Genomic DNA, 22,594 nt, shown 5'->3' on the forward strand with positions numbered 1-22,594 from the left:
CCTCCTCCCCCTCCCCCTCCCCCTCCCCCTCAGCCAACACCTTCACCCCCACCCTCCCATCCACCTCCCCACCCGGCGTCCACGCCACCACCTCCCCCTCCTCATCCACAAACTCCCACCTGTACCGACTCAACAAATGCGGAATAGCGCTCAGCTGCGGCCCATACCTGCCGGTATTATCATACAACTCAAACAACGGGACGGCAATGAGTTTCATATTCTTCGGACACGCGATGACTTTCGTCTTGGGGAGTTCGACGAGGTACAACTTCTTGCACTCTTTCGGCCGCGAGACGTGGGGCGGGAGGTAGGGGTACATGAACGTTTCGAAGTTGGGGCGCCACCATTGCGCGAGGGCGGAGTGGACGTTCCAGCCGGCGTTCGCGGGGGAGTTGGACAGGGAGCCGGTGGGGGCGAGGCGCTCGTCGAGGCGGGCTTTGAAGCCGGACATTTCGTCGGCGTCGGGGGGAATGTAGTCGCCCGGGAGTTTGAAGAACGCATTCGCGATCTGCAGCATGAGCACGTGCGGGTGGTTGTGTTCGTGGCAGAGGAGGACTCCCTCGCACGTGCGGCGCATGCCGTGGGCGTGGTAGTGGGTTTCGAGGCGCTCGAGGCGTTTTTTTACCGAGTCATCTTCTTCTAGTTGGGGCTCTTTGACGCTAAAGGTGTAGGACGAGAGAGGGTAGAGGCGGATGGGCGGGGATTGGGCGGCGGAGAAGGGGAGGACGGCGGGAGGAGGGTCGCCTTTCACGTGGTGGGAGGGTGGGAGGGAGGACATGGTTGGTGGTTGTGTGGAGGAAGAAGGGGTGGTTGGTATCGAGGTCGAGAGGTGGAAGAGTGTGGTTGTGTGGAGGAAGAAGGGGTGGTTGATCTCGAGGTCGAGTGGAAGAGTGTGGGGACAAGGTTAGATTGAGTTAGAAAGAAGCTTTTGGCTGGCGTGGGGAAGCTGTCAGGGTGAATGGCTCTTCGGCTTCCTCCCTCGTCTCTGACTTGCACGACAAGTTGGACAGATCTTACAGTTTTCGATGGTACGATAAGGCATTGGCGTATCTCTTCTTCTATATGTAGTGGACTATGGGATCAATGCTCTTAGCGCATACATGCACCTCATGCATTCTTGGAAGCTGCAGCTGATGCAGGAGTAGCGTGCTTGCTCAAACCTCTCTACTGACCGTCTCACATTGAGCAAAATACTTTCATTTCTACACTTGACAAGATCCGGTAGGTTCTAACACTCCTCCTATTCCATCCTCTAGGTATCCATTCAGATGTGTCGGTAAGCCCGCCCTACTCTATACTCCTCCATCAAACAGTAGCTAATTAAATCAGATGGTTCGCCTACATCTCCCCCACGGAACCATGCCTGCTCGAGGACGTCTTGGTGTCACCTAAGCATTCTCTATCAAAGCAAGTCCATGAGCATTATCTTCCGGGGGTAAGCTCGTATCCTCAAGATTCGGTAACGATGCATGTGAGCGCTGACAAGCAACAGCTCCTGCCGCACGACCATACCACGGACGAGGAGAATGACATGAAGGCGAGGAATATGCTGTTCGTATGTTCCAATTCCTTCCTAGCCGGGCGGATGAGTGTGCGGCGGTGCTGAGGCGGTTCTGGTTGTGGGGACACTGATATGAGACAAGAACGTCGACGGACTCGGCATCGCCTGGTACACTTCCTCCAACTCGGACTTCGAGCGCGGTAACACCGTACATCGACCCCTTTTCATCATCAACTCCACTCGAGACTGACCGTACTACAGGGCGAATCCAACGACGGCACCCAAAAAGAAGGCCTCCGCCCCGCCGTCTACAAAACCGTCCAACCCCCGATCAACGACATGAACTTCCGCTCCCTCTGCGCCAACATCGAGACTCGCGTACTCTTCGGCCACATCCGTGCAGCGTCGAGTACAGCTATCACGCCGGTGAACAATCATCCGTTCGTGTTTGGACGGCATTGTAAGCTTCCTCCTGCAAATGTGTCAGGAGGCGTTAGCTGATCATTGTCTGAAGCCTTCATGCACAACGGCGTAATCCCCCACTTCACCCAGATCCGGCGCGCCATGTGCGCCGAGATGAGCGACGCCGCATTCGCCAGCATCAACGGGTCGACGGACAGCGAGCACATCGCCGCGCTGTACGCTCCCTCCCCCACCCCATCCCTTCCACCACTTCCGCTTCTCTATCTAACAGATGGTGTTTGTTCCAGCTACATGACGCACCTCACCCTCTCCGTCCCAACCTCCTCCCTCCCGTTCGAGAAATCCTATCCCCTCCCCGCCATGTCCGCTGCCCTGCACAAGACCGTCGCCACGATAATCCGCCTACAGAAAACCTTCGTACCAGAGGCAAAACGCCTCCCCAACTCCCTCAACCTCTGCACCACCGACGGTACTTCCCTGCTCGCGTATCGCTTCCGCAACCACGCCGTCTCCCAACCGCCTAAACTTTACTACTCGACTAAAGCTGGGACGACGTTGAATAGGAAATATCCTGGGGATAGCGAGGGGAAGGTGATTGAAGGTGTGACGGACACGGGGATAGATCCGGAGAGGCATGGAAGGCATGTGATTGTGGCGAGTGAGCCGAGCACTGCGCAGAGGGGGGATTGGGAGTTGGTTGGTCGGAATGAGTGGATTAGTGTGGATGGGGAGGGGCGAGTGGGGAAGGGGGGGATTGAGGTGGGGGAGGGGTGGGACGCTGGCGGTATACCCTAGCCTCTCAAAATTCCCCTGCGAAACGCAATTCACACGTTACATGTACCAGTGTTATGTCAGTACAGCCACAGCTACGGATACAGCCTAGATCGATCGACGTGCAGACATTATCTTATTCTCTTGCTCCGATCGCATCTCCTTCCATCGAACAAATCTCTACTTTACTCTTGCAGTCCAAAATGCCAAAGACTGACAGATGCCAGTTCCGTTCCGCGAATGTCTGCTCGTCTGCCACCATCATCATCACCCTCGTCGCGCAGGCGTCTGAGTCCGCGTTCAGTCCAGAGACCCATGCCTCCTTCATCCACAGCTCCAGACCGCACTCGCCTTCCCTCCGTCCTCGCACTCGCCCTCCTCAATCTCCAAGTCCACGCACAACTCCCCCGTCCCCTGTCCGAGCACGTACGTCACCTGAGACTCGTCAGTCGGTCGGTACATACATCCCGTCGAACGTCACACGTCAGAAATCTGCACGTACCTTCTCCCCACCATCTCCCTCAACCATCGCACAAGTAGCAGAACGATACCACGCCCCCAACAAACACCCCCGCCCCTCCACCTGCGGGATCGAGACGCTGGGCGCGCAGAGAGGTGTGCAGGTGTTGGCGTCCACTTCCAGCGTCATCTCGGTATCGGTAGCCTTTTTGGAGGTGGCGGAGGTGGCGGAGCAGGCGCAATGAGGGAGGGCGTGGAGAGTGATGTTTGTCGCGCTCGGGACGAGGGGTGCTGAGGGGGGTGGGGGGAGGGGTAGGTTTTGTGGGAGGGCGAGCGCGGTGGTGGCGAGGCCGAGGGTGAGGGTGAGGAGGGTGAGGAGGGCCATTGTTGGTTGGTGGTGGGTTTTGTTGTTCGAGGTGGGAGGGGTTGGGGCTCGTGGGTGTTGCGTTGTTTGCGGTTGTTCGGTTGGAGGCTCGTATTGACTTTTGGGTGTGGTGTATATCTCACTCCTCAGAAGTGGGAAGATGTCGCTGGCGCAACCTTCGCTGCTTCCGCTGGTCTCGCCCACCCAGATCGAGGTCGCGATATCCAATTCGAGTTGCAACCTTTCTTCTTGGAACGGTGTCTACGTCGCAACTGCTTGTTCCCAGAGGCAAACAATATTCCTAACCTTCACATGAAAGAAATGTTGCAAAAGACGATAAGATCACGTACCACCTACGCTTTTTCATACTTCAACAGGAGGTAACATCAAAACGTGATTGCGGACGTGGTGTTACGTGCTGCAGCGTGTACATATATTCGCATCTCGGCAAAGTCGATCGGGGGATTAGTCGGATGTGCTTGGAGAGGAACGTGGTGTGGTTGCGCGTGTGTGTGGTACAGACGAAAATAGCTTTTCAACAAAAGCTTCTCTCCAGTATCCTCTTCGAAAAATTTCCGCTACACGGCGTGGTAAGCAGCATAGGCATAACCATCAGGCGACTGACGGTCGGCGAAAGGTCAGACGACCCCAGGTGAAGTCAACGAAAAAGGCCCGAATACCGCCTCTCATTGGCGAGTGAGGTCCACCGCGCGATGGGGCAGGCTCACGCGAATGTCCACACGTCCGTCCCCGCAGAGAGACTGGAGAGAGCTGCCAGACTTTCGGCTATTTTCGAGGTGGTGGTACGCGAGCGGCGGCGAAGTCGGTGGTGCTGTGGGAGGCGATGGGGGGGTAGTACCAGGTTGTAAGTATAGCTGGCGGCGACCATATCATCTCTCTGCTATGGCCGCGTTGTGTGAATGTTGATGGAGAAGTGAAATTGATGGGAGGAAGAAGAGACGGTTGACGGTCTAAGACCTCCCAACGTCAGAGGTGGGCGGGAGTGGAAGCTTTCCAGTGAAGCTCGGGGGATTTTAGCATGACCACCCAGCCATCACCAAATTTCCACCTCCAACTCTGCCCACTCCACTCTCCTCTTCCTTCGTTATTAGCTGAATACCCCCGTGGGCAAGTGCTGGTCTGCTTGAACTGCCAGTGGGAGAGAGGTAGGCCGACGACGGCAACAAAAGCTCCAGCCAGCAATACGAGAGAGCTCCGCCAGGACCACCGCTGACTGAGGATAGTTTGGCGGCCTTCCGCGACACCTCGCTCCCTCCTTCGAGACAGGCAGAATAGAATAGCAGTCAGACACAGCACACGCACACGCCATCACCATGGCCGAGCCGGGGAAGAGGGACATCCGCAACCATGTGCTGTTCGAGGTCGCTACCGAAGTCGCCAACCGCGTCGGCGGCATCTACTCGGTGCTGAAGTCGAAAGCGCAGGTGACGACGGCAGAGTATGGCTCGACATACACACTACTGGGCCCGCTCAATCGAGCATCAGCGGCCGTGGAGGTGGAAGAGATCGTGCCCAAGGACCCAGCATTAGTAGCGACCATCAAGAGCATGAACGAGCGCGGTATCAAGACGCTGTACGGCAGGTGGCTGATCGACGGTGCACCCCGAGTACTGCTCTTCGACACCAGCACGGGCTACTACAAGCTGGATGAGTGGAAGGGCGACCTCTGGAACACCGCCGGCATCCCCTCCCCACCCGACGACCATGAGACAAACGAGGCTATCGTCTTCGGTTATCTCATCGCCTGGTTCTTAGGAGAGTATGTCTACCACGAGCGCGAGCGGGCTGTCATTGCTCAGTTCCACGAGTGGCTGGCGGGTGTTGCTCTACCGCTCTGCAAGAGGAGGAAGATCGATGTGACCACCATCTTCACCACACACGCTACCCTCCTCGGCCGGTATCTCTGCGCCGGCAGCGTCGACTTCTACAACAACCTGCAGTACTTCGATGTGGATGCAGAGGCAGGCAAGCGTGGCATCTACCACCGCTACTGCGTAGAACGCGCGGCGGCGCATGCTGCGGACGTCTTCACCACGGTCAGCCACATCACCGCCTACGAGAGCGAGCACCTCCTCAAGCGGAAACCTGATGGCGTCTTACCAAACGGCCTCAACGTCAAGAAGTTCAGCGCGACCCACGAGTTCCAGAATCTGCACTCCATCAACCGCGATCGTATCACCGACTTTGTGCGCGGCCACTTCTACGGCCACAACGACTTTGACCCCGAAAAGACACTCTACTTCTTCACAGCCGGCCGCTATGAGTACAGAAATAAGGGTGTGGACATGTTTATTGAGAGTCTTGCGAGACTGAACCACCAAATGAAGAGCTCGGGTAGTGATATGACGGTGGTAGCATTCATCATCATGCCGGCACAAACCACCAGCTTGGCCGTGGAAGCTCTGAAAGGGCAGGCTGTCGTGAAGAGCCTCCGGGACACCATCACCCACATCGAAAACAACGTCGGCCGAAAGCTCTTCGACAAATCCCTCCGCTGGCACGAAGGGGATGAAGTCCCCGACGAAAAGGACCTCCTCACCCCCCAAGACAAAATCATGCTCCGCCGCCGCCTCTTCGCCATGAAACGCTCCACCCTCCCCCCCATCGTCACGCACAACATGGTCTCCGACACCGAAGACCCCATCCTCAACCAAATCCGGCGCTGCCAGCTCTTCAACCACCCCAACGACCGCGTCAAAGTCATCTTCCACCCGGAGTTCCTCTCCTCCGGCAACCCCGTCTTACCCATGGACTACGACGACTTTGTCCGCGGCACGCACATGGGGATTTTCAGCTCCTACTACGAACCGTGGGGCTACACGCCGGCCGAATGCACCGTCATGGGCGTACCGTCCATCACCACCAATTTATCTGGCTTCGGATGCTACATGGAAGAGCTGATCGAAAACGCCACCGACTACGGCATCTACATCGTCGACCGCCGCATGAAGGGCGTCGACGACAGCGTCAACCAACTCTCCGATTTCATGTTCGACTTCACCAAGAAATCCAAACGCCAGCGCATCAACCAGCGCAACCGCACCGAGCGCCTCTCCGACTTGCTCGACTGGAAGAGGATGGGCATGGAGTACGTCAAAGCGCGCCAGCTCGCCCTTCGTAGAGCCTATCCGGAGAGCTTTGACGGTGACGAGGATACGGGCGGCTTCTTTGATGGGGCCGAGACGGTGAAGATTTCGCGTCCGCTGAGCGCGCCGGGCAGTCCGCGGGAGAGGAGCGGGATGATGACGCCGGGGGATTTTGCGAGTTTGCAGGAGGGGAGGGAGGGGTTGAGCACGGAGGATTATATTGCTTGGAAATTGCCTGAGGATGTAAGTCAGATCCCCAGAGGAGATTGGGGAAGAGAGGTTTGCTGACAAGTGGTTTTTGTGAAAAACAGGAAGAACCAGAAGACTACCCCTTCCCCCTGACGCTCAAACAGAAGAGCAAGAACGCCGGCGGCCTCAGCCCGGCCCTTGGAGGGAGTCCGGCGCCGGGACAGGTCGATGGCGGGGCGGATGCGAGTGGGAATGTGAGTGGGAATGGGAATGGGGTTGGGACGGGCACGCCGACGTTGGTGAATGGGACGGGAGCGTCTGTTTCATAGGGGGGTGTTTCGTAGCGGAGCAGAAGAGTTGGCTGAGTTGAGGGGTGTTCGTACAGGTGATTGAGAGTAGGGCGTGGTGGTTGTGGTGTGGTGTGGTGTGGATAGAGGGATGAGGATGGAGGAAGAGAAAACTGGAGAGAGTAAGATTGATTTTTCGAGCCAGGCGGCGGGCGGACAGAGCAGAGCATAGCAGAGCAGGATAAGGGGAAAGAACACGGGAAAGAATTTTGTGAAATTGTGCATAGCGTACGATGTGTTTTGGGCTTTTGGATGGTGCTGTTTCTTGCTATCCGTCTGCTCTGCGGGTTTTGGTTTTGCGTCTGGCGTGTGTGCGTGTGCGCGTGTTGTTGCGCGTACGAAGCAAAGTTTGGGGTCGGGCGGTGTTTCGTGCGTGTACAAAATCTGGAAGCAAGATTGTGATGGAATGGCGGCAACATCGTTGGTGTGTGATGTGCTATTTGTATAGGTATAGCAATGGCAGTATCGATACTCAAACTTGCTCACACGCTACTCATCTTCCTTTCAACCCACCATCTACATACTGCCAACACCAACACCCCCTCCCACAGCCCTGCGCACAAGATGCTGCCCCCGCTCTTCACCTTCTCGAGGCCAGCCTCTTCCATGTTCAAGCAGCCCGGCCTGACCCGTCCCCGAATATCGCTCCTTTCAGCGCCAGCACATGCCAACGGACATCCTGGGCTTCAATCGTCTTCCAACAGCGTGGGCGAAGCAGCTCTCATTCAGCCGAGGTCAAGCAATTGCTGCCAGTCCAGAAAAATATCCGTGAAATTCGCGTCGTCCACATCCTCAAACGCATCCATCCCTATCGGCTGCTGCGGCGTATAACCCCCCGTCTCCGGCGCCGGCATCGCCTCCCCCGTCGAAACTTGCGGTACATGCCCCTCTACCCCATTCGGTCTCGACGAGAGAGCCCTGCCGTGCTTCGCGCCCCAAATCACCCGATAAGGAATATTCGCCGTCATCCTCGCCCTCACCACCTCTTTTACCTTCCCCTTCCCCTTCCCTGCCCCCGCCGTACCACCCTCAACCCTCGCCGCAGCAGTAGAAAGGTGCCCAGCTACTCTAGCGATCTGGTCTCTAGGAAATAAACTCCACCCCCTCAACGCCACTACGGCGTCTTTGACGGCGCTTAAGAGAGAAATCTGGACTATGAGGTCAGAGGAGTCAGCAGCGACGGAGACGCCTATGCAGGCGGCGAAGACGAGGCAGTATTTCGTTGCTGCGGGCCAGAATTTCTTGTCTGGGTCGGGTTTCGAGGCTTCGGAGACCAGCTTGACGACCGCAGAAAGTGCCTTTGCCTGGATTAGCTGCGCTGCTGCTGTGTTATTGTTGTTGTTCTCGTCGGAGGTAAGGTGATCGGCGGACTGGCAGAGGGAGAAAGAGTACACCTGCAGCTGCAGCGCGTAATACGATATCTCCGCCACCGCCGTCCAGTGCCCGGAGAAGCGAGAGCGGAGCTGCGCGAGTTGGGACTCGAAGGCGTGAATCAGGGATCCGGGGTCTGGGCGTTGGCCGGAGGGAGTGGAGGGGTCGTCGCCGAGGAGGGTGGTGTATTGTTTGGAGAGGAGGGCGAGGTTGAGGTCTATGAGCAGAGATGGTGGGGCGGAGGGGTGGTCGGATGATGCGGCGGAGAGGAGGGCGTGGGCGGGGGAAATGGTTGAGGGGACGCCGAGGCGGAGGGCCAGACTGTACAGCGTCAGCAACAGCCTAGCACTCGATGAAAGGACGAGACGAACCAGTGATTAACAACAAAACACCCCCACCACGTCCTCTCCTCCTCCCCCTCACTCTCCACCCCCTCCACAGCGTTCTCATCGAAATCCCCCCTGCACCTCGGCCGATGCAGTCCCAATTGATACCCAATCCCCGTCGCCAAACTACAGAACATCGGACTCGGATCATTGATCGTCTGCTGGAAGGGAAAGGGCCAGACACACAGCAGCAGCAGCGCCTGCATGGTCTTGAAACTCCGACTTTGCGGGCCATAGAGGTCTGCGGCGAGGCGACGCACGGGGTCGACGAGGGAGAAGTAGGTGGCGGAGTTGGAGTCTTGGTCGAAGGAGGCGAGGGCGAGGACGGTCCAGAGGAGGAGGCGGTTGGTGGTGTGGGTGGTGTAGAAGTGGGCTTTGGAGGGGAGGATGGGGAAGAGGGGGTGGTGGGTTGTGAAGTAGCTGTGTGGGCTGTTAGATGTTGGGTTGGACATGGTAGTTTGAAGATTGGTATTACTGTTCAATCAAGCCATGTACCATTCCTGGGGATAGTGTGATGCCCTCGAGCGTTTGAGACGTCAACATGAACGACTCGGACACTACACTCTCGGGAGTCCGTCCAGGCATCGTTGTTTGCTCGGCGGTACAACCACCAGTCAACGGCGAGCTTTGCGTGGCTTCTCCATCTTGACCATTACGCAGAGACTGGACTTGCTGCTCAAGAGCTTGCGTGTACCTATACCAAGACTCGTCAATGACAATGCCGCGGTTCGACTGACGACGGCACTGACTCTCTCTGAGCCCGGCGGCGAAACGTAGGGTCGACTATGCATCGCAGACCCCGTCGTCGACATCGAGAGCAGCCTTGGGAATGAGCTGTTGCGGCATCGCACTTGAGCTATGTCCATGTCGTGTCAGCGCGGCTCCTAGGCGCTATCCACGCTGCTGTCGGGAACGACCTTGTGTTGCCTGCAGTTCCTACATACTGCTCAACGATCAGCGGACATGCTTCCTGGACAGGTCTTCTTCTCCGAAAAAGCAGACGACGACTCCTGGGTGCATGAAACGAACTTGAGCCTTTTGGACCACGCTTGCGCACATCAGGACCAGCCGAGGTTTGCGCTCCTGGATACGCATGATCTTCCATTCGGAAACCAAATCGCTCCCAGACAATGTCGACAAAGCAGACGAGTAAGCGAGGGCGCTTATGATGGTGGGTGGTATTGAGCTGAAGTACCGCTTGTCTGTGCCTCGGTCAAAAGAGCTCGCCTTCGCTTTCGCGCCATAAGCGACATCGCCTAGGCATGTTGATGCAGAGCAGCTCAGAGGTATTCACGACCGCGCCCATCAGAAGCCTCTTGCCTAGGTCCATCGATACGAGTATGGAGCATCAGCCCCGCAATATGGCGCGGCATGGGCTATATACATGCTGGCCGAGGACCTGGAAGCAGAAGTACGACTTTCGTAACTTGGCATACTCCAACAACTTCGACACACACCGTTGAGATGCCAGGCAGTATGATCGACGAGAAAGACGATCAGTGGGAGGTCGAGGAGCGGGAAGGCTCTTTGACGACGGCCAACAGTCAAGAGCGTCTGCCTTTGTGGAAGGCGATCAAAAAGTACTGGATTATAACCGGGTGGACCTTCGGCCTGACGCTCGGGATCCTGCTCTGGGGCTACGATCTTGTGATTGTCGGAGTGGTGGCATCTCTTCCAGCGTTCCAGTAAGCAATGGTCGAGATCCCGCAACCCGGTCGATTGTTAACAGTGTCGCAGGGAGAAGTTCGGCGAAGCGTACGAAGACCGCTTCATCATCCCAGCAGCATGGCTCTCAGCATGGGCCGTATCGACCAACATCGGACTAATGGCTGGCGCCGTGCTGACCGGGCAGGTCCAAGATCGAATCGGCCGAAAATGGACGTTGAACATTATGAGTGTGATCTGCTCCGTCTCGGTCGCAATATGCTACGTCTCCGATCTTCCAACCACGCCGGACGGCAGGCGAGGCGTTTACTTTGTCGCGAAGACAGTGCAGGGCTTTTCGATTGGTGGCATCATGACCACAATCCAGACCTGGCTATCAGAGGTTCTGCCGACGGATCTGCGAGGGCCGTTCATGGCTGTGTTTCCAATCTTCAAACTGCTTGGGTATGTCATTGCGGTCTGGTTGTTGGAAAGTCGTGCTGATTAAGAACAGGCAGCTTGTTGGTGCCGTGGTCTCACTGGTAGTTGTCGACTACCCCGGATCATCATCCTATCGAGTTTGCTTCGCAACGCAATGGCCCTTCTCTGCGCTCCTGACCATTCTGACCATCTTCCTGCCAGAAAGTCCTGCCTGGCTACTCCGCAAGGGCAAGGATGATGCCGCAAAGAGTGGAATGAATCGTCTTAGAGGACGTAAAGGCAACAACGCCGAGCTTGCGTACAATCAACTCCGTGAGACCGTGGAGGCGGAGAAGGAAGGCGACCACATCTCAAAGGAGTCCTACCTCGCCTGCTTCAAGCAGCCTCACTTACGACGGACATTCATCGTCGCTTTTGCCGAGGTCATTCCATTGTTCTTCGGCCTCCAGCTTCTGGGAAGCGCTTCTTACTTCCTCCAGCAGATCGGCATGGATTCGGAAACCAGCCTGCTGCTGCAGGTCATAGGAATTGCTATCGGCGTGATTGCGTCCTGCGTCACCTTCTACACTTCCTCGAAGTTTGGTCGGCGAGTTCTTATCCTGACAGGCCTGGCCGGTATCTCGGTGATGTGGTTCGGCATCGGACTGTCCGGCATCTGGCAGAACGAGGGCGCCATGTGGTAAGTGCTGAATGAAACTCTGGCATGCTGCCTCCGCTGACCGATTGTCAGGTTCACCGCAATTGGCATGCTGCTAGTACTCTTCCTTGCCGGCTCCGGTCCTTGGCCAGCATCGTATGCAGTCGCGAGCGAGGCATCCGCAATCTGTCTCCGTGCCAAAACGCAAGGTATCGGTTGGTTCACGTACGGTCTCGGTACCTTGGTATTCGGCGTCGTGATGCCCTACCTGTACAACCCAGATGCCGCAAACCTGGGCTCGTACACGGCCTTCGTTTACTTCGCCATTGCTGCGATCGGCGTGACGATCACCTTCTTCTGTGTTCCCGAGATGAAAGGCCGGACGGCGAAGCAGATTGATGCGATGTTTGAAGCTCGACTTCCAACAAGGAAGTTTCGGTCCTGGGAAGAGAATGAAGGAGTGGGCCCGCAGCAATGATCGACGATGACATGGTTGCCATTGTGGGTAGTTGCTCATGGAAGTTGGTAGACTTGCAAGTAGTTGCGAGGTCTCAAAGTCATAAGTCCACAAAATTGCCCAACAATCGTCAAGCATGTCCAGAGCGAAGAGGCGGAAGAGCAAAGCTCTGTCCCCGCCAACGGACCAGTATTCATGCTGTTAGCTCCGACCAAGTATTGTGTGTCCAGAGTCACGTTTGCGAGAGGTTGAGTAAAAGTGATCAGTCGCTTAGCAGCATCTCTGCACCGCTCCATGCTCACCAGCGTCGTCTCGCGAGCCATACAACGGCATCGTCCCCTCCGTCGAAGCAAAAGCCTCCTCAAACGCCTTCAAGCCCCTCTCCAGCTCCTCATCCGTAGTAGTCAGAGGCGGCGCAATGCGGAAACCACCACCGAACGACGCTATCGTCGCCAGCTGTGCCCACACACCCAGCTCCGTCAATCTCTTCCCGATCGCATTTCCGAGCTCTGGTGCGCTTTCTTTCGTCTCCCGATTCGCAACAATCTCGACCCCAGCCATCAGTCCTCTGCCGCGAACGTCGCCGATGCAGCCATAACGGTCCATGAGCTGATGGAGACGTTCTTGGAAGTTCTCACCGAGAGAACGAGATCGGCTAACTAGATTGTCCCGGACGACTATTTCGAGGACTTTGTCGCCTACGGCAGCCGGCAATGGATCGTTGACATGGGTTGTGTAGAACAAGAAGCCTTTCTCCTTGGTGACTTCAGCGATAGTGTTGCTAGTCACGACGGCGCTCAGAGGCAGCCCATTCCCAAGAGTCTTGCTCAAGGTAAGGATATCCGGCACAACGCCTTCGTCCTCGGCGAAGTGCTGAAAGGCGAACATGTCTCCCGCTCGCCCAATACCAGTCTGTGCCTCGTCGATGATCAGCAGCATGCCGCGCTTTTCGCAGTGCTCCTTCATGGCCTTGATGTAGCCTGGTGGTACCACGAGCATGCCGCCAGAGGACAGGATGGGTTCCATGATAACTGCTGCGAGTGAGCCGCAAGACTGCCGATCAATCATACCAAAGCCATAGTCGAGCTCTGTGCGCCAGTCGTACGACCCGTCTGGGTGTCGAAAGATGGAGCGGTAGGCATTTGGTGTTGGTAGGGCGAAGTTGCCGACTGCAGAGGGCCCGTAGCCAGCTCTCCCTATACAGGGGCCGTTATCCTACCAATAGGCAACCGATCATGACTTCGAGAATACTCACCTGCATGGTATTGAGCTCCAAGAGCATTGCCAGTCATGCCATGCCAGCTAGATGCCAGTCCAACAATCTCGAACTTGCCGGTGTACAGCTTGGCAAGACGAATGGCCGCTTCGTTGCTCTCCCCGCCGGTACTGAGAAAGAACGCCTTGTCGAGTCCTGGTGGTGTCAACGAGGTGAGACGATTAGCAAGCCTTATGACAGGTGGGCTCAGCATCCCGCTAAACAGATGGTCGAGTGATTGTGCATGCTCTCTCAGCGTCTGCACGATCTCAGGATGACCGTGGCCAATCAAGCATGACATTTGGCCGGACGTCTGCATAACAGCCGGAGTGTGTCAGCGTATGTCTCAAGCAATGTACGGGGTGGAATGCGTACCCAGTCAAGCATGCTATGTCCGGACGCCGTAGTAACGGTCTGCCCTGAGGCGTGGACGATGACTTCGGGATACCAGCTGGTGCCGTAGTGTAAGAGGGAGGCATCGGCTTGACGTGCAAGCTCGTTTTGTTCATCTTGGCGGTAGATTCTCGCTGCATTGGCCATGATGGACGTCTGGAGATTCGATAACAATCCGCTGTAAGTTTTTGATCTCGAGAAAAATGTTTCCTTCAATCGCGAAGTGAATGTTATGCTGATGATCCGGCTAGCTGAGCTTTTCGGAGAGCTTTTCGGGCGACCTTCGACGTCCAAGAGTCTTCGCAAGGAAAGCTCGACAGGGCTGATCGATACGACTGTACCTGTAGTCCCTTCTGATTTTACCTTACCGTAAGGACGGCGCCTCTTTGGCAGGCCATGCCATCAGCAGATTGCGCATCATCGAGCCTGATTAGAGAAGGTCGACCACACTGCGCCGTAGGCCTTCAAAAGGAGGGTCACTCAGTCGTTTCTGATGAAGGGCTGAGCAGGATTTCCCATCATCTTCAACGTTCTTCTCCATGGCCGGCTTGAATTGAACCTGGTTCACGTCGGAGCTGCTGATAAGCACGTGCAAGACACGGGACGGACATGCGTCGATCTTTGCCCGAGGTGCTTTCACATGATCGTCTTTGACTTCGCGCAGGGGCCACATGTGATTATCCATTCTCCCATTGCCGTGTCCCTCATTCATTCTCTTTTGCACCTCAATTGGACTCCATTTTATTTGGAAGGCGACTTTAGCGACTTCAAAGACACCAAGATCGCAATACGTTGCTCGCTACAGCGCGACATACTGCCATGTGACGCCAAAGATGGAGCAGCAGCAACAACACCGACCGCAGTCCTACGTTTCACACAACCCGGCCGAACTCACCTTCCCATCCGTACCGAAAACAGACGTCAACCACGCGCATGCGACAGCAGAAATAACACTACCCGGCCTCAAAACCGTACTCTCGTCCGACTTCCACAACGACTCCCTTCCCTCCGGTTTCCGCTCGTCGAACGGCGGCCATGAGTCTCCGAGATCAGTGAGGAGTATACCGCGCATTGATCCCGGGCCTCAGGATATCAATGGCGGTCGCAGGAGTTTTGAGGCGGCTATCGCGAGTCCGTCGGAGGTGGGGAGTGCGATGAGCATTGATGAGCCGTCGGTGAGGTCGCCGAGTGTGTCGATTGATGATCCGAATGTGCGCATGGCTGCTGAGGCGCTTTCTGGGCTGGGGAATCCAGGTAGGACATAGCTATGGCTTTTCCGAGGGCTGCGCTGACTTGGACAGACTTCGTCCGATCTCCTAATACGCTGCATTCTACAGAATCAAAGCAGAGTAGCATTGCGACTTCGAGCAAAGAGCAGGAACCGCTCTTTCAAATGTTCGCCAAGGCACATCCGTGGGTTGGAGGCACAATCAATGGATCGTTGAGCGCATACTCTACAACCAAGAACTACTCGCCTCGCTTCGTACAGTCCGGCGTCAAGATTATTGAGAGCAGGATTGCCATGCCGGTTGTCAGTACCGTGGGAACAGTGGGAAAGGTGACCGGTGTGGAAAGTGGTATAAGATGGTATTACGGAGGTGTTGCACGGCGGCCGAGCGATGTTGAGAGAGATGCAGACGACCCACGCAGCAAGAGGAGGAGGGTCACGGATGAGAACATGGACGATGCTGAACAGCTGCCCGCATATGGTGCGAGCAAGCCACCATCCTATCGCTCAGAGGTGAGTCCGATGGGCTCAGAGAGGCAAGCGCAAAGCGATCGATCGGGACAGAGTCAAAGCCTGTCTTCGCAGGTCTTCGTCATGACTTCAGCTTTAGGTGTCGCTCTGAGCGAGGCTTCACGGCGAAGTCTCAGAACATGTCTCCTATTCCTCGCTGGGCAAACGGAGCGCATCACAATGGCCCTAAACGCTCTCAAGCTCGTCCTAGGCCACTACGATCAAACGCGCGAAGCATGGCACCAAAACCAGGACGGAGTACTGGAGAAAGGCGAACGCCCCAAAACACCCGACGGCGACGAAGCCGCGCGCAGACTCGCCGACATGATCCAGCAGCACTGCGACGACATCTGGCGCACATTACAACACGTCGTCTCGTCCGTCTCGAACTACGCAGGCGGTGCGCTACCGGAGAACGCGCGCACGTTCATCCGCACGCAATTGATGTCCCTCCCGCAGCGCTGGCGCGTGGCTTCAGAGACGCAGACCGGTGAGAGCGAGACGAGCAGGAAAGCGCATCGCATGGTTGCTTTCGCCACCGAGGGACTCGACATGATGACCCAAGTCAGTGAGACGATAGGTCTTACGCTGGATTCCGCTGAGCAATGGCTGGCGACGGTGGGCAGACGTCGGGATACGAGTACCCGTTCGCCGAATGGTCATGATAGTAAGGATCGAGAGATGGCGAATGCGCCGCCAGTGAGGGATGTTGAGAAGCAATGATTATGACACAGTCGTTCAAAACCAGCACGTGGACGGGTGGAAGGGCCGGGGGATGATATCGCGAACATCAATACTCATCGACACTTGCGTTCGTGTCGCGGACATTGATACCACTTCTGTCCAGAGCAGGCCGGCCGGACGTCCAAAGATCGGATTTGTAATCGGCGTTGGCGGGGCGGGGTTCGGGAATGGGTGATGAGAAAGGATGGCTCACTGATCAGATTAAGAGGAAGTGGGCCACCCACGAGCTCTCGCGTGCTTTGTGAGCGAGTCAGTTGAGCGAGTCAACAAATTTGGGGTCATTTGACGGGCTGTCTGTGTCTACGAGCGCGGCGCAATGAGGAACAAAATGCTCGGAAGTGTGAATATACATGTCTTTAACAATGACTGAAATATCCCGAGCATGAACATGAAGATTGATTTAATGCCGCTCCGAGTAATCACGCCTGCCTGTCAGATGGTGCACCTTCCTCTTCCGAACAGCGGCTCTGCGACATTGGCGGCCAGCGGGGTAGATCTGTGCGATGCTTTTCTTAACGCCGGGGGTGGGTTTGGAGATTTGTCTGTGGCACGCTATTCGGTTAATGGGACGATTTCATATCCGGCGCGGCATGTCGGTCTGCTACTAAACACTTGCAGTCACCGGCATGCGATCGGCGTGGTCAGTCGAGCGAGTCAAAGCTAGGTTCTTGTGCTTTTCGTATCCTCTTTCATTTTTGTTTAATGGTATAGGCATGTCGCGGAGCTAGCATTGGTGGTGAGAGTGCTTCTTGGTTGCATTCCTGAGGGTAGTCTGCGGTAGCTGGGCTGTTGACAAGACAAGATGGAGAAGTTCGAAGAAGAGGTGGAAGAGAAGTTGCATCTCAATCATCCCGGGCATCACCACGGCGGTGTGTCGACGCGGTTGACGAAGGATCCGGAAGAGCCTGTGACGGAGGAGCTGGCGAACCCGGATATCAGAGCTCATAGCTCGCAGACTTCGGAAGAGCTTGAGAAAGAGACAGCTGTGAATTCGTACGTGCCTTCTGGACGAGTGTCTTCGGCAGACAGCAGGAACGACAGAGGTGTGAATGTTGTCAATGCAGAGAAGCATTTCGCGGAACTGCAGAGGCAGCTCAGTCAAGTCTCGCAGGCTTCGCGCAAGCTAGCCAGACAGCAGAGCCATGCGAAGAGTCAGAAGGGCGCACAGGATGTCGAGAAGGCGGTTGGATCAGACTCTAGCGAGGACTCGGAGCCGTTTAACCTCGAGGACACGCTGCGCGGGAACAAACAGCTTGAGGATGAGGCAGGCATCAAGTCGAAGCAGATTGGTGTGGTGTGGGAGAACCTAACGGTGAAGGGTGTGGGAGGCACGAAGATCAATGTTCCTACGTTCCCGGATGCGTTTACGAACTTCTTCCTTTTCCCGTTCCGACAGGCGATGAGGTTGCTGCCGACGAACAAGAAGGGGAAGGAGGTTAGTATCTTGCAGAACTTCAGAGGTGTGGTGAAGCCTGGGGAGATGGTTCTGGTGTTGGGGAGGCCTGGAAGTGGATGCACGACTTTCTTGAAGACGATTGCGAATCAGAGGTTCGGGTATACCACGATTGATGGCGAAGTCACCTACGGTCCGTTCACGGCAGCGGAGTTCGAGAAACGCTATCGTGGTGAGGCGGTGTATTGTCAGGAGGATGATATACACCATCCTACCCTGACAGTAGAGCAAACACTAGGCTTCGCCCTCGAGACCAAAGTCCCCGGCACTCGACCCCAAGGCATCAGTGCGGCCGAGTTTAAAGACAAGGTCGTGGACATGCTGGTGCAGATGTTCAATATCGAGCACACGAAAAAGACGATTGTCGGAAACCCATTCGTGCGCGGCATTTCTGGCGGCGAGAGGAAGCGTGTGTCTTTGGCCGAGACCATGATCACGGGCGGTGCTGTGTACTCCTACGATAACTCGACTCGTGGTCTGGACGCCTCCACAGCACTGGATTATGCGAAGTCTCTTAGGATCATCACTAACATCTACCACACCACCACATTCGTCTCGCTGTATCAGGCCTCGGAGAACATCTACGCTCAATTCGATAAAGTCATGGTCATCGACCAGGGCAGACAGGTGTTCCTGGGACCCACGAAGGAGGCGAGAAGTTACTTCGAAGGCTTGGGATTCCTGCCGAAGCCTCGTCAAACGACTCCTGACTACCTTACCGGCTGCACTGATCCGTTCGAGCGTGACTATCAAGATGGCTACGACGAGACCAACGCCCCGTCTTCGCCTGAGAGCTTCGTGGCCGCCTTTGACGAGTCCAAGTACAACACATTGCTCACTGAGGAGATCGCAGACTACCGAAAAGTCGTGGCAGAACAGCAGCACATCCACGAGGACTTTACGACCGCGGTATCGCAAGGCAAACGCCACACCAAAGCCAAGACCGTCTACTCTGTCCCCTTCCACATCCAGACCTGGGCACTCATGAAACGACAGTTCATCCTCAAATGGCAAGATACCTTCTCTTTGGTGGTCGGCTGGGTCACCACCGTCGTCATCGCCATCGTCATCGGCACAGTCTGGCTGCAACAACCGCGCACATCTGCTGGAGCTTTCACGCGAGGCGGTGTGCTATTCATCAGCCTCCTCTTCAACTGCTTCCAAGCCTTCGGCGAACTGGCTGGTGTCATGCTGGGCAGACCGATCATCAACAAGCACCGAGCGTACACTTTCCATCGGCCTTCAGCACTCTGGACCGCACAGATCGTCGTCGATCTTTCTTTCCAAGCAGTGCAGATTCTTGTGTTCAGTATTCTGGTCTACTTCATGTGCGGGCTGGTGTTGGACGCTGGGGCATTTTTCACGTTCTATCTGGTCATTCTCACCGGGTACCTTGGGATCACGCTCTTCTTCCGGACGATTGGGTGTGTGTGTCCTGATTTCGACTCGGCGATCAAGCTGGCTGCGACTGTCATCACGCTTTTTGTTCTGACGGGAGGATATCTGATCCAGTGGTCTGACTCGCAAGTCTGGCTACGCTGGATCTTCTACATCAACGCTCTCGGTCTAGGGTTTGCTGCTATGATGGTCAATGAGTTCAGTCGCATCGACATGACTTGTGAAGGCACATCATTAGTCCCGTCCGGTCCTGGCTACAACAACATCGAGCATCAAGTCTGTACTCTCCAAGGCAGCACCGCCGGAAGCCGCTTCGTGAGCGGTACGGACTATGTCCAGCAAGCTTTCCAGTACAGTCCTGGCGACCTATGGCGAAACTGGGGTATCATGGTTGTCCTCATCTGCGCTTTCCTTGCTACGAACGCGTGGCTGGGAGAGTACATCAAATGGGGTGCAGCTGGACGCACCGTAACCTTCTTCGTAAAGAGCAACAAGGAGCGCGATGAGTTGAATGAGAAGTTGCAGTCAAACCGCGATACCAGACGCCGAGAAGATACGGCACAGCAAGGCTCGGAGCTGAAGATAGAGTCAAAGGCAGTCCTGACTTGGGAGGATATCTGCTACGACGTGCCTGTCAAGTCTGGCCAGCTACGGCTGCTCAAGAACATCTTTGGATATGTCAAGCCGGGAGAACTGACGGCTTTGATGGGTGCGTCTGGTGCTGGCAAGACGACGCTGCTGGATGTGCTTGCGCAGCGGAAGAACATTGGTGTCATTACTGGTGACGAGCTGGTGGACGGCAAGCCACTGTCTACCGACTTTCAGCGAGGCACGAGCTATGCTGAGCAGCTCGACGTACTTGAAGGCACGCAGAGCGTAAGAGAAGCCTTACGCTTTTCGGCCGACCTGCGCCAACCCTACGAGATCCCGCAAGAGGAAAAATACGCCTACGTCGAAGAAGTGCTCTCCCTCCTCGAAATGGAAGACATCGCCGACGCCATCATAGGCGACCCCGAAGCCGGCCTCGCAGTCGAACAGCGCAAACGAGTAACTATCGGCGTCGAGCTCGCAGCGAAACCCCAACTCCTCCTCTTCCTCGACGAGCCCACCTCAGGTCTAGACTCCCAATCCGCCTTCAACATCGTGCGCTTCCTGCGCAAGCTCGCCGCCGCCGGCCAAGCGATCCTCTGCACCATCCACCAACCCAACGCCTCCTTATTCGAGAACTTCGACCGCCTGCTCCTGCTGCAAAAAGGAGGTGAGACGGTCTACTTCGGCGATATCGGCAAAGACGCCCACGTCCTACGCAAATACTTCTCCAAACACGGCGCCGAGTGCCCGCCCGATGCCAACCCAGCGGAATGGATGCTCGATGCGATAGGTGCTGGCCAACAGGCCCGTATCGGCGACAAGGACTGGGGGGAGATCTGGTCCGACTCCGACGAGCTCGCGGAGACGAAAGAAGTCATCCTGCGCATCAAAGACTCCCGCACGAAGGAACTCGCCGGCCAACCCACCGTGGAGCAGAAAGAGTATGCGACGCCCCTCTGGCACCAGATCAAAGTCGTGACGAAGCGGCAGCTGAAGGCTTTCTACCGGAGTCCGAACTACGGCTTCACGCGGCTGTTCAACCATGTGATTATCGCGCTGTTGACGGGGTTGATGTTCTTGCAGCTGGACGATTCGCGGACCAGTCTGCAGTACAGGGTGTTTATTATGTTTCAGGTTACGGTGTTGCCGGCGTTGATTCTGGCGCAGGTGGAGCCGAAGTATGGTGAGTACATACCTTACCCTGAGGAGATGGAGTGGGATGGAGTACTGACAGGTAAACAGATCTGTCGAGGTTGATCTTCTATCGCGAGAGTGCCTCGAAGACGTATCAGCAATTTCCATTCGCGCTGTCGATGGTGGTGGCGGAGATGCCGTATAGCATTCTCTGTGCGGTTGGGTTCTTCCTCCCGATCTACTACATGTGAGTCCGAACACTTCAAGCTCAAGACTACCAGTGACTGACCGTCTACTCCAGCCCCGGCCTCAACCCAGCCTCCTCCCGCGCAGGCCTCAACTTCTTCTACGTCCTGATCACGGAACTGTTCTCCGTCACCCTCGCCCAAGCGATCTCAGCCTGGACACCAAGCACCTTCATCGCCGTCCTGCTCAACCCTTTCATCATCGTCATCTTCGCCCTCTTCTGCGGCGTCGCGGTCCCCAAACCACAGATCCCCGGCTTCTGGCGCTCCTGGCTCTACCAGCTCGTCCCGTAAGTCCCACCTCACCTCCCCTCCTATAGAGCAAACACTGACACCTACTCCAGCTTCACCCGCCTCATCTCCGGCCTCGTAGCAACCGAACTCCACGACCTCCCCGTCACCTGCACCCCGGGCGAACTGAACCGCTTCACCGCGCCTCCCGGCCAGAGCTGCGGCGAGTACATGTCCGCATTCTTCGCCTCCGGCGGGCCGGGGTATCTGGTCAGTAACCAGACTCAGGATTGCTCGTACTGCGCTTTCGCAGTCGGGGATCAGTTTTACGAGCAGTTTGGGATTAGTTGGGAGACGCGGTGGCGCGACTTTGGGATTCTGACGGCGTATATTGGGAGTAATTTGATTTTGCTGTTTGTGGGGAGTCGGTATATGAATTTTAATAGGCGATAGACGGTATGAAAGTGGTAGATGGCCTCTTGATGTCACCGTGTTCAGCTTACCTTACCTTCCGGAATGCGGGAACGCTATCGTGGTACGGCAGTAGGGCACGAGAAGGTGTTCCAGAAGAAGCACAACATCATCGCACAACTTACCATTCGCGCACAACAACCTCTGCTTCGATTGCCGCTCGAGCACGAATCTCGCCCGCCTGAGTGCAATATAACCCGGCCGTATAGGCTGTCTCGGCTCCTTGGCTCCGTGGGCGCGATTTCTTGAGAGACGCTGCGACGGCGAGTGGAGGGACACCCCCGGCAATATCACAAGAAAGAGCCTTTTAAGCGCTTCGCATCCTAATCAAAACACAACACGGAGGCGGCTCCCAGGCGTCTCAGCGTTGCAGCAGCTAAGCTTCCTGATACACGGTCGATCGCGGCAGTGGCTGTGCAGCACATCTTCATCAGAATCATCACTCATCCGTAGAGCCGTGGACTGACGTAGCCGGAGAGAGATAAACGATATGAAAACTGGAGTCGGATGTTGTCCGCCAGAGCATTGACAAGAACCTCCTGTTGATCCCAAGACGACGAGCACCAATTCGCTCGCTTGGCGGCAAGAACGACCCAAGCGTTTGTTGTCGTCGTCGGCGAGAAGGGGGCGTTTGTGCTGCCACGAGATGCGAGATTTGTGCCATGCTCGCCGAGACCAACGGATGTGCAGAAGGCGGCTTGGAGGACATGTGTTGTGCACGAGAGGACAGAGAGCAGGTGACACGGCGGAGGGGAAACGGCCAAGGAGGTTGCAGGTCGTGCCTTCCTCATTTCACGGCAGTCTCGGACCTGCATGACTAGCGTCTCGGCTAGGGCGGATCCTT

At 56.2% G+C, this 22,594-nt stretch overlaps 9 protein-coding genes across 9 annotated transcripts in view; 5 read left to right on the forward strand and 4 right to left on the reverse strand.

The window, feature by feature from the left end:
• Positions 1–778, reverse strand: part of LTR77_008034 (uncharacterized protein) — a gene marked incomplete at both ends in the record, with an annotated part of 925 nt that extends 147 nt beyond the window's left edge. Inside the window, one exon of the mRNA XM_064805268.1 lies at positions 47–778. Within this exon, the coding sequence (XP_064656373.1) occupies positions 47–778 (732 nt within the window). The remainder of the gene's footprint in view (positions 1–46) is intronic.
• Positions 779–2,020: 1,242 nt separating this feature from the next.
• LTR77_008035 (uncharacterized protein) lies at positions 2,021–2,719 on the forward strand (the record flags this gene model as incomplete). The annotated part of the gene is made up of 2 exons (XM_064805269.1): positions 2,021–2,139; positions 2,212–2,719. 2 exons carry the CDS (start codon positions 2,021–2,023, stop codon positions 2,717–2,719), a joined length of 627 nt encoding a protein of 208 aa, XP_064656374.1.
• Positions 2,720–3,019: 300 nt separating this feature from the next.
• Positions 3,020–3,539, reverse strand: LTR77_008036 (uncharacterized protein; the record flags this gene model as incomplete). Its single annotated transcript, XM_064805270.1, has 2 exons — positions 3,020–3,130; positions 3,198–3,539. The coding sequence occupies 2 exons, from the start codon at positions 3,537–3,539 to the stop codon at positions 3,020–3,022; spliced, it is 453 nt and encodes a 150-aa protein (XP_064656375.1).
• Positions 3,540–4,852: 1,313 nt separating this feature from the next.
• On the forward strand, positions 4,853–7,143 carry GSY1 (glycogen synthase; the record flags this gene model as incomplete). Its single annotated transcript, XM_064805271.1, has 2 exons — positions 4,853–6,868; positions 6,937–7,143. The coding sequence occupies 2 exons, from the start codon at positions 4,853–4,855 to the stop codon at positions 7,141–7,143; spliced, it is 2,223 nt and encodes a 740-aa protein (XP_064656376.1).
• Positions 7,144–7,886: 743 nt separating this feature from the next.
• LTR77_008038 (uncharacterized protein) lies at positions 7,887–9,370 on the reverse strand (the record flags this gene model as incomplete). The annotated part of the gene is made up of 2 exons (XM_064805272.1): positions 7,887–8,853; positions 8,904–9,370. 2 exons carry the CDS (start codon positions 9,368–9,370, stop codon positions 7,887–7,889), a joined length of 1,434 nt encoding a protein of 477 aa, XP_064656377.1.
• Positions 9,371–10,382: 1,012 nt separating this feature from the next.
• Positions 10,383–12,118, forward strand: LTR77_008039 (uncharacterized protein; the record flags this gene model as incomplete). Its single annotated transcript, XM_064805273.1, has 4 exons — positions 10,383–10,603; positions 10,656–11,027; positions 11,077–11,682; positions 11,734–12,118. 4 exons carry the CDS (start codon positions 10,383–10,385, stop codon positions 12,116–12,118), a joined length of 1,584 nt encoding a protein of 527 aa, XP_064656378.1.
• Positions 12,119–12,367: 249 nt separating this feature from the next.
• On the reverse strand, positions 12,368–13,892 carry LTR77_008040 (uncharacterized protein; the record flags this gene model as incomplete). The annotated part of the gene is made up of 3 exons (XM_064805274.1): positions 12,368–13,293; positions 13,353–13,665; positions 13,728–13,892. The coding sequence occupies 3 exons, from the start codon at positions 13,890–13,892 to the stop codon at positions 12,368–12,370; spliced, it is 1,404 nt and encodes a 467-aa protein (XP_064656379.1).
• Positions 13,893–14,578: 686 nt separating this feature from the next.
• OPI1 (transcriptional regulator opi1) lies at positions 14,579–16,206 on the forward strand (the record flags this gene model as incomplete). The annotated part of the gene is made up of 2 exons (XM_064805275.1): positions 14,579–14,999; positions 15,083–16,206. 2 exons carry the CDS (start codon positions 14,579–14,581, stop codon positions 16,204–16,206), a joined length of 1,545 nt encoding a protein of 514 aa, XP_064656380.1.
• An 823-nt stretch (positions 16,207–17,029) lies between these two features.
• SNQ2_3 (ATP-binding cassette transporter snq2) lies at positions 17,030–21,732 on the forward strand (the record flags this gene model as incomplete). Its single annotated transcript, XM_064805276.1, has 4 exons — positions 17,030–20,852; positions 20,912–21,050; positions 21,105–21,338; positions 21,393–21,732. 4 exons carry the CDS (start codon positions 17,030–17,032, stop codon positions 21,730–21,732), a joined length of 4,536 nt encoding a protein of 1,511 aa, XP_064656381.1.
• Between the last annotated feature and the right edge of the window lie 862 nt (positions 21,733–22,594).

This window comes from Saxophila tyrrhenica (genome assembly GCF_035928015.1).
Source record: "Saxophila tyrrhenica strain CCFEE 5935 chromosome Unknown scaffold_13, whole genome shotgun sequence".
NCBI lineage: Eukaryota > Fungi > Ascomycota > Dothideomycetes > Mycosphaerellales > Extremaceae > Saxophila > Saxophila tyrrhenica.